The sequence below is a fragment of the Hordeum vulgare genome, chromosome 2H (genome assembly GCF_904849725.1).
Source record: "Hordeum vulgare subsp. vulgare chromosome 2H, MorexV3_pseudomolecules_assembly, whole genome shotgun sequence".
In the NCBI taxonomy this organism is placed as follows: Eukaryota; Viridiplantae; Streptophyta; class Magnoliopsida; order Poales; family Poaceae; genus Hordeum; species Hordeum vulgare.
In genome coordinates, this window is record NC_058519.1 from 601,740,240 (window position 1) to 601,751,390 (window position 11,151).

At 41.5% G+C, this 11,151-nt stretch overlaps 1 protein-coding gene across 1 annotated transcript; it reads right to left on the minus strand.

The window, feature by feature from the left end:
• Positions 1-1,749: 1,749 nt before the first annotated feature.
• LOC123427632 (36.4 kDa proline-rich protein-like) lies at positions 1,750-2,665 on the minus strand. The gene has a single exon (XM_045111713.1). It carries the CDS (start codon positions 2,571-2,573, stop codon positions 2,094-2,096), a length of 480 nt encoding a protein of 159 aa, XP_044967648.1. The 5' UTR covers positions 2,574-2,665; the 3' UTR covers positions 1,750-2,093.
• Positions 2,666-11,151: the final 8,486 nt, after the last annotated feature.

Consider the following 11,151-nt stretch of genomic DNA (forward strand, 5'->3'; position numbering starts at 1 on the left):
GAATTGTTGACGTGACCGGGTTTGGGCTGCGTAGCGAGGTGCACGCGCGAAAAAGACTGGGCCAGCCCAGTCCGTCCAGTCAGGCCCATTCTTTATATAGTACAAACCGAAAAATAGAGACGAAATTACATCACTAAAAAATAACGTTCCCTCAATTTTTGATTGAATACATCGTATACATTTTTAGAAATATCCCAAACATTTTTTTAAAATGTGTGATTATTTTCCAAATGCAACATACATTTTAAAATTACACACAAATATATTTTGAAATGCCACATACTATTTTTTGTAATGCTTGAATATTTTCTGATTTATTTTTCTTTTTGTTACTCTTTATTTTCTCCAATATTATACAAAGTTCACTGTGTGTTGTCAAAATGTTTATTATATATTTAGAAAATGTTTTGCGTGCTAGGAGGCCCATTGATCTGTACTGCAGGACAGGGGCGGATCCAGCACAGGTCATGGGTGTACAAATGTACATCCAAAATTTTCTACAAACAAAAATATAGACATGTACCTGACTGAGACTACTACGCAGCCCAGGATCGATCAGCAACCCGCCACTTCATGGAGTCTAGATCCTTTAGGCTATTCATAGTGGAGAGTATCATATAGTAGTATCATGCATATGATACTATGGTATGATACTAACTTTATAGTGCATAATATCATAGACTAGTATCATAAATGATCTCATTTATTGACATGCATGACACATACTAGCATAGCATTTAACATGATACGATATCTACCTATGTTACTCTAACCATCTCTGTCTTCTTTACTTATATGTCACATCAGCATGTTTGTTAGTCTTAAGATTATGATACTAGCTACGATACTTTCACTATGGCCAGCCTCATGCGCGAGAGACAACTCATCTCGTTTAATCCAAGTCAGCCGACAGTCGACGCTAGAGACAGACGACCATGTCGGCGCTCTGTGCGGCTGTACCGATAGAGAGTTCGACCAAGCCGTTGACACCAGACTGGATGAAGCTCCAAGGACAAGCCGTGCAGTGCGGCAGTGCCATGCCCGCGACCGCATGTGGGGATGTTGTAGCTCGACATAAATTTTGAAACATTTTTTTAAAATTTATAACTGTACCGATACGTGTCAAACGGTGGGGATGAGCTGCCCGTCGGCAATAGGAACATTTTTTTAATATATGTACAAATTATAAAGTTCTGAATAAATTTTGAAACCGTAAACATTTTTTGAATTTTTGAAAACACATTTGAAAAATGGAACATTTCCTGATATTCCAAACAAAATTTTGTAACTGCAGACATTTTCTCAATTTCTAAAGAATTTTTGGCAACAGGAACATTTTTTTAATATATGTACAAATTATGAAATTCTGTAACGGGCCGGCGCACCAGACGAATCACAGTTGACACGATGTGAGTGTTCGATTTAGAGTGAATTTGTATAATTTAGGACGCAATCGATTGGGATATTGATTTGGGTTCATTACGCCGATGAATACAACTTCAAGGTTTAAATTAGACTTTTTCATATGAACGCGAGGAAAAATCATATCGCTGCCAACGTCATTGACTCGGTCATGAAACCAGCCTATCAAGGGATGAAAAGTACAAATACGACCACATGGAGTCGATGGTGAGTTTTCATGCCGAAGAAGATTTGGGGTCGTAACATTTTCCACAAAAAGGAAGACATGCATACATGCTAGAAGCTCCATACACAATCAAACAAACAAACAAAAAAGCTCCATACACATTACACATTACAATCACTTTATATTGTTCATAACTGTTAAAACGAATGCTACACACCCAACACCACAACTCACACGTGTATACATACATATATATATGTATATGCAATTATGCACGGTACTAGTATATACTAGTATTTGATACACAATTATACAATGTTTGTCCGCAGCTCCACACCGAAGTTAGCCAGCCATGCATACATAGATTACACATGCCACATAACATATTCCGTATACGAACTTACCTTGATGCGGTGCACCCTCAGGCATCCATACATACGAAGTAGATACACATCCGAGCCGCATGCATGAGGATGCAGGTGGTGGTTGCAATGGATGGAGCGGATTATGAAGGGCACTGAAAGGAGGACGGCACGTGCTTGCCGCACTGGTTGACGAGCACCGAGATGGCGACGGGGAGCACGAGGCTGACGTTGAGCGCCTTGGCCTTGATGGTGGTGCAGAGGCAGAGCGCGGCGTCGAGGTCGGCCACGCCGGACAGCAGCGGGCAGCAGGTCTCGCTGGCGTTGGCGCCCACCACCGCGTGCACCACCCCGTTGAGCGCGTCCACGCACGCCACCAGCTTCAGCACGTCCACGGGGCACTTGCCCGTCGGCGACGACGGCGTCGGCGTGGCCGGCGTCGGGGGCGTCGGCGCGGGGGAGTACGGCGGCGGAGGGCACGGCACGGACGACGGCGGGGGAGTCGCCTTCGGCGGCGGCGGCGGGGGAGGCGTCGCCGGGGTAGGGCAGCTGGGGCACGCCGACGACGGCGCGGCCAGCACGGAGAGCAGCGCCACCAGCACGAGCGGCGCAATGCGGGCCATGGTGCCTGGCTAGCTAGCTTCGAGGTACGTTGAAGCGCTCTAGCTAGCTTCTCGCTCGTGGCTGGCGTTCGCTGGTCTGAGGGAAGAAGAAGAAGTGGGGGCGTGCCTATATAGGCGAGCGTGAGGTCGTGGTGCGACGGACGAACTGCTGGTGTGCGTACGTCGGTCCCGGCTCGGTGGACACGGCGAAGGGTGGGTCGCGTATTGTCTCAGTAGTCAGTACTCAGTACCCGGTAGTACACTGGCAGAGAGATTGTGGCTGGCGTGGACTTGGATGAATCCGTCTACGGCCGCTTCCGACGACCAAGGTAGTATTGGAGATTTGTCGTTTCGTTTATGGAGTCATGCGTGTAGGGGAAAGATCTACGATCATGTGGTGCCGGAGAATTTTTTATTTTTGATCCTTTAGGCTAACAAATTCCGGAATCAACTTTATTTAAAATAAACTAGCAAAAGAACCCGTGCGTTGCAACGGGAGAAAAACAATTATAATCTCCAATAATGCTGATCATATTATGTCTTTAAATTTTTTGGACATTTCTTGAAATGCATCAAGATTTTTTGAATTAGCAAACATTTTTTTCAATTGCACTCAAAAAATAACACACAAACTTTTTTTCAAAATCATGGACTTTTATTGTTTTCACCAACATTGTTCTCAAAATTATGAACATTTTTCTGAATATGCGAATATTTTTACAAAAATCCTGAGCATTTTTTGAATTCACAAGCATTTTATTATTTCTTCAAACTTTTATTTCAAATTTCCCATTTTTATAAATTGCAAAAAAAATTCAAAGTTCTAAATTATTTAAACTAAAAAATGGAACAGAAAAATGAAAATAAAAAATGAGACTAAAAACAGAGGCACGAACTGTTTTTAAGATTTTTACACGGACTTTTGTTTAAAATCATTGACTTTTTTTATTTTATGTACATTTTCTCAAAGTTTAAACATTTTTTATACGCAAACATTTTTCAAAACTCCTGAGTAGTTTTTGAATTCTCAAAAAAATTATGTTTTTTTGAATATTTTATTTCAAAATTCTCAGTTTCTTAAAATTGAGAAAAGTTGTTTGAAGTTCTAAATTATTTAAAGTAGAAAAACAAAATGGAACTGAAAATAAAAATAAAAAAACTAAACTAAAAAAACAGGCACCCACACATGGGCCGGCCCAAACATGTGTGCTGCATCTTTTTCCAAAGCACAGAGCGTAATATAGGAGGTGCCTACATGGGCAGGCCCAGTCCGAAGATTTTCCTGTTTGAAACGTTTTTTATGACTTATAGGTGGCATTGGTGGGTAATTTTAGTCAACTTTAAGGGTAATTTGGATGACGTACGGAAGAAGCACTATTTGCTTTATTAGTAGGTATGATAAATCTGAATCTAGCTTTTTTTTATGCGTCAAAATCTCTAGTGCTGGTTTGCACAAAAAAACGTCACGGTCGCTCTAGTCCGTGGCCTGCATGACCAGCTAACCGTTGCCTACCTGACGTGACAAAGGGCTAGACGCCAAGTGATGGGGTTGGATATTAGGGTAGTCCTACAAACGTGCTTCCTTAGGTTTACCTATGACCCCTTACGAACATCATTGTCTTTAAAGTCACCAAGACAGCCTCGACCTCACTCGGTTCAGCAACCGTCACTCGGCCTGTCTAGAGTCACTTGGATCCCCTCGCGCCAGTCGGATACATCATGACACTCGGACTACAGCGAGGAGAAGGCACCGAAGAGGCTGCAACGGCTAAGGACTTAACCCATCACATGAAGAGCATTGAAGACTCACGTTACCAGTAACGCCGATGGTTAAAGTTGCCGTTTCTAGTAACTTCCCCGTTTATTAGCATTAATTGCCTTGTAATCACTAGTAGAAAACAGGCCTTTCGTTTGACCCTTTAGTCACGGATTGGTTTTGAAGTGGGACTAATATAACCATTAGTCCCGGTTCCAACGGCTAGGAGCCGCCGGTGGGCACGAGCATCATTAGTCCCGGTTCGATTTAGACCTATAGTCCTGTTTTGTGTCACAAACCGGGACTAAGGCTGTGTTTGGTTGAACTGCAGATTCTGTAAAAGCTGCTGTGAGCTGTGAGCTGTGAGTTGTGAAAAAACTGTTGTGAACTTTTAGTTGTGGAAAATCTGGAAGCTATTTAGCTGAAACAACTGTGAAACTGTAGATTTCACTATGAATTGTGTGTAATGACCCTGGACAATGAGTCATTTTTTTATGTGCAACTTGATCGTAAAATTGTGATGTTTACATTGGTAGTAGGCAATTGAACGACCGTTTTGCAGAGAACAATTATGACTAACATATACAGATTCAACAAATATACTTCATGTTGCCTCCCATAAATAGATATTGATCCTGTAATAATATTACAAAAGACATGCACCATAAAATATACCATAAAATATACATATGGTTCACATGATGATAACCTCCATCAAAGATAACTAACCTATGTTGCCATCGCAAGACAACCATCTGCTATCCTACTACGAATAGTATCCATGGTCTCTTCATTATCATCCTCTTCAACGGGATCTGCTTGTGTTGGTATTACTTCCTGTCGTAGGACCGGAGGTACATACTCATCATCGACATCACATTTATCAAAAAAATTGTCACTTAACTTGCTAGCACGAATAAAGTTGTGCAATGCCATGCAAGCAATGATGATATGCTTTTGCGTACGAGGTGAGAAACTTGGGACCCCTTTCAATATGCGTCATTTCTGCTTGAGCACCCCAAAAGCACGATCAATGACATTGCGAAGAGAGGAATGTGAAAAGTTGAACAACTCATATTTCCCTTGAGCTGGACGGTGACGACGAAGTCGAAATTCTGGTAGATGGTACGTACTCCCTTTAAAAGGAGCAAGATAGCCTATTCGGTTTGCATATCGAGAGTCAACAAGATAGTATTTCCGTAAAAACAAAAAATTAAATCACGCAGTGTGTGTCTCACATAATAATATAATGAATAATTACATGAGTTTTGATGTTATACCTTTGGGAGGTACAGGAAATGAAGAGAAGTGTGCTAATGCATGATTTAGGACCCTTGAATCATGTGCAGAACCTGGCCAACCCGCAACCACAAAGGTAAACCTCATGTCAAAGTCACATAATGCAAGCACATTTTGTGATGTAAAACCATGCCGACATCTATGGTCAACCGCGTCATCTGCTGGCACTATCACTGGCACATGGATCCATCTATGGCACCAATAGCGCCTTTGAAATGAGGCCAAAAGCATTCTTCTCTTATACTTTCATGCTCATTGCTAAATGTAGGATCGCTTGGTTTGATGATATCTTTCGCCAATTTGCGCAAACATAACAAAACCTCCTTGAACTTTGTGTGAACCGTCCAAAGCGAGCATACAAAATGGTTTTCTGCTTGAGCAAATGCTTGAGGACCTCCAACAATCCATAAGAACATGGCCAACAACTCGATTGATGAGACATTACTAGTTGACGTCAAACCATATGTAGAAACAAGCAAATCATGAAGTGCCATGAAAACTTCTGGACTCAAACGAAACATTTTATAGAAGCATCTGGGCCGACCATAACACTCCATGACCCATTCAAGTCCAGTTTGTTTGGCATCTCTGTATGTTTTATTCAAGTACCATTGAACATAGAGGTTACCTAGTTTTACCATGATAGCAGCATGATATGCAAGTTTAGCAAGAAGTTTCATTCCCTCTTGTCCCTTTCTGGCTACTTCTTCCATCTTTCCATCCATCTACACAAGAATGTAATAATGTTAACAATATAGAAAAATATTTGGCACAACATAGATATTTCGCACAACATATATAGTTCACAACACAAGCAAATATGATTGATATAAGGAAATAAGGTTCTACAACATAAGCAAATAAGGTTTTACAGTGGAAGCAAATGTATTTGTACAACACGAGAAAATAAGGTTCACAGCGTGCGCTTCAACATCTCCTTCTCATGCTCCCTTTCCAGAAAATCAAGCCTCCCTTCATTTGTTTCAAGAACATCGAATATTTCCCTAAACTCACGCTTCACTATAAGAGTGAGGGTTGTGTGCATGAGAGAAGTTTTTTCTTTCGCACCACAATCTTTCACCAACTTCATGATCTCTGAGATGGTAGGGACAAGGTTGGTTGCAGGAGGAGCTGATGATGCTTGAACACTAGAGGTTATCTTCTCCACTCCACTTTCTATCTTCTCACATGTCTGCTTGTACAATCGCAAGAAAGGACTCTTCTCTTCCTTCTCCTCATTTTTGTGTGAAGATTGCTTGCGCTTCTTGCTTGTTTTTTGTTTCTTCAAAGATGCCAACTACATTTCATCGCTATCATCGGGTTTCATAGCCGCATTATCATCACTTGATTCATCAGAGGATATTTCATCACTTCAAATGATTGCATTTCTTCCCTGTCTTCTCTTGGCATCTCTGAAAATGAATGTACAAATGAGATAATGAAATCATTTAAAAGCATGCCAAATTAAAAAGTTGCTACACTTGCCGCAACATGTTCATTCCACCATTCTTGAGAGCAAACAACGGTTCTTTTTGCATCATCCCATCCAAGCCCGGTAGCTTCATTTTTCAACTCCATAAAAAACACATAGTCATTTTTTATTGCATCCCATTTATTCTTGAATTTATCCTTGGGATATTTCTTTCCAACCCTTCTTAGAAAAATAATCTAAGGGCCTATTCCTATTTTCAACCTCTTCTTTGAATATTTCTATGAGTTTCTTCACATGTGCATCATCCCACACCGCTTTATCAGTCATTCTTCAATCAAGTAAAATCAAATTCAATTGAGGAGCATAGCACAATCACATAGCAATATGCATCAAGTAATGTTATCAAATGTGCAGGGTATGAATGATAGCAATATGCATCAAGTAATGATATCAAATGTGCAGGGTATGAATGATAGCAAGATGCATCAAGTAATGATCTCAAATGTACACAATCTTCTATCTTCTGCAAATCTGAATATTACACATGATCTGCAGGGTCTGAATGTATCAAGTAATACAAATGCGACATTAATAGCAACAATTGTCCTTTATCTTCTGCAAATCTGAATATTAACATGGGATGACTCTAAATATGAATCAGGATGAATGAAAATCTGAATGTTAACATGGGATGAGGGAGAAAGGGGGTGAGGGAGGAGGAGGGAGAAGGAAGGAGGCTGTTGCACTGGGTGGTGGGGTGAAGGAGGGCCGGTCTCCAGCCGAATCTGGGCCATCGGCCGACCGACCCTGGACGACAGGGCCAGGATGGGGTGGGGATGGGCGTCCCCTATGAGGGAGTTGGGGCGGGGTGGGGGGGAGGGGGAGGAGGGAGGAGGGAGGGGGCCGGACGGAGCCGGGTATGCTGGCCAGCCGGCGGTGCTCCGGCAAGCAGGACAGAGACAAACAAATGGGAGGAGGGAGGACAAAGGGGTGGAGGGAGGAGGAACTACCTTGCTGGTGAATTCTAGGCGGTTGCGGCGGACGGCCTGCTCGGCGGCGGCGGCGGCTGGGCAGGAACCCTAGTCTGCGTGACTCGAGCGGTGGAAGGGGACGAGCGAGCGAGCTCGGGCTGGTTAGCCAGGGAATAGATGCGAATCGTTTTCACTAGGGAGTGCCATGTTGGGTAAATACATCAGAACTTCCAGGGGGCATGCAAAATTGATTGGTTTAGAAGCTGGAGAAGTTGAGGTAGACCGGTTGTGAAAATTGCGCTAGCAGAAGTTACAACTTACGGAGAAGTTGCTTCTGAGTCAACCCCATTTGGTTCAGATCCTAACTTTTTTACTCAGAAGTTGGAAGCTGAAGTTAGTGACAGTGATCTGTCAGGCTGGGGCCCTCACTAGCACCTTTAGTCCCGGTTTGTATCACAAACCGAGGCTATATGTGGACGTTTAGTCCCGGTTCATTATACAAACCGGGACTAAAGAGTTTCCTATATAAACCCTTCGTCCAGCCCAAACTCATTGCTCTATTTTCTCCACTCTCTCCTTTGTTTTTCCCCTTGCTCGAGCTCACCCTCCAATTTTCACCAAGATTTGTGAAGATTTGAGGCATCCCATCTCTCCAAGTGGTCACAAAGGTTAGCAACTTTGTCCTTTCATCTCTCATTGCTAGATCGGCTCGTGCAGTGCTCTGTAAGTATAGTGATATGTTGGTTTTAGTTTGGGAGTAATTATGTGGAAGTTTATTTGATTTATATGCAATTTGGGCTTAAATTAACTTCTTAGTTTGCATATGTGTAGGTGTGGTTTACTTAGTGCCTTCCCGTCTCCGTCCTAACCACCGTCGATCGTCCGCACCGTCCTGTCGCCGGCTTCACCTTGGTGATCCTCTTTTTCTTATCCTTTTTATTCCAAAAAATCTTATTTTTGTATGATTTATATAGTTTTCTTACATGTATGATTTTGTTATAGATAGTGTCATGGTCTTGATATCCGTCCCCATCGGCCCTTGTCCGGTTTATGATTCGGATGTGGTATATTCTCTTTTATAACTATTTATTGCATGTCACGTTTATATGACAATCATGCCCATCAAATTGACATAGATATTTTTATCTAGGAGGTGTGTGAAGTGGAAATTGCATTCGACCCTCTTGTCGATAAGTTAAATTTAGTTGAAAAAGAAAATGAGTATTTGAAATAAAAATTGAAAAGAATTGAAGAAGAGAAGATGAAATTAGAGTTGTATGTTGCCGAAGTCGTCAATGATCACAAGATCAAGACGGATGCAATGCGCTTGAAGATTAGAAGGATTAAAAATTATGCCCTTGATACCAAGCCTCTTTATTAATGACATATTTTCTAATCTTTCTAATCTTCAAGCGCATTGCATCCATCTTGATCTTGTGATCATCGATGACATCGGCAACATACAACTTCAATTTCATCTTCTCTTCTTCAATTATTTTCAATTTTTCTTTCAAATACTCGTTTTCTTTTTTAACTAAATTTAACTTCTCGACAAGAGGGTCGGTTGCAATTTCCATTTCAAATACCTCCTTGATAAATTATATATGTCAACTTGATGGGCATAATTGTCATAAACACGAAATGCAACAAATAGTTATAAAATATATTATACCACATCCAAATCATAAACCGGACGAGGGCCGATAGAGACAGATATAAAAAACATGGCAGTACGTAGAACAAACAATCGTACAAGTTAGAAAATTATACAAGCAACTATCTAAATCATACAAATAATATATTTTTTCACGAAAAGGATAAGAACAAGAGCCTCACCAAGGTGGTGCCGGCGCGGGTGATCGACGACGGTGAGGATGGGAACGAGAAGGCACTAAGTAAACCACACCTATATATACGCAAATTAAGAAGTTAATTTGAGCTCAAATTGCATATTAATCAAATAAACTCCCACATAATTACTCCCAAACTAAAACCCACAACTCACTATACTTATAGAGCATGAAACAAGCTAAACTAGCAATGAGAGGTGAAAGCATGAAGTTGCTAACCTTTGACAATCCTTGGATAGAAGGAGTGCGTCAAATCTTGACAAATGTTAGCAAAAATGGAGGATGAGAGCTCGAGCAATGGGGAAAACAAAGAGGATGTGCTCGAGCTCGGGCTGAACGGAGTGGTTTATATAGGGACATATTTAGTCCCGATTGTTGATACAAACCGGGACTAAAGGTCCACCTCTAGTCCCGGTTAGTAATACCAATCAGGACGAAATGGGTTCGCTGGGCCCCTAGCCTGCCACGAGTCTGCCACCACTTCTTTAATCCTGGTTTGTAATACCAACCGGGACTAAAGGTCAAAAATGAATCGGGACAAATCTTGGTCGTGCCCACGACCGCTCCCAGCCATTGGAACCAGTACTAATGGTCACATTAGTCCCGGTCCGAAACCCAACCGGGATTAATGCTACGGATGAAAGGTCTGTTTTCTACCAGTGACATTCCACTCTTATTAGTGCTTTCAGTGATGCTCACTGGAGTGGTAGTATACATGGCAGAAGGTCCACAGGTGGCTTTGCAGTATACTTTGCTCCTAACTTAATATCATGGTGTGCAAAGGAACAAGCAACTGTCTCCGTAGACAAGTGTAGAAGCTGAATACAAGACATTGACTAATGCTACTATAGAGATTATATGGTTACATTCTAAGCTTAAGGAACTTGGAGTAAAGCCAGTTCAAACTCCTTGTTTGTGGTGTGATAATATTGAGGCCACTTATCTTTCTCCTAACCAAGTATTTCATGGTAGGATAAAACACGTTGAAATATATTTTCATTTTGTGCGAGAACGTGCTGCCAACAAACAGTTGGACATTGGGTTTATTCATTCAAGAGATCAGATTGTAGATGGCTTCACCAAAGCATTGACTACAAGAAAGTTCAAGAAATTCAGACATAATCTCAACTTGGCCAAGTTATGATTAAGGAGGCGTGTTGAAGATATTCAAGACTCCTATCCGAGTGCATACAGGAAGCAGTTAGAGATTATTGCTTAAAAATAAAATCTTGTGAACTAGTTTAAGTTCATCTCTATCTCCACATACCGTGTACCAATGGTGAATCTAAGG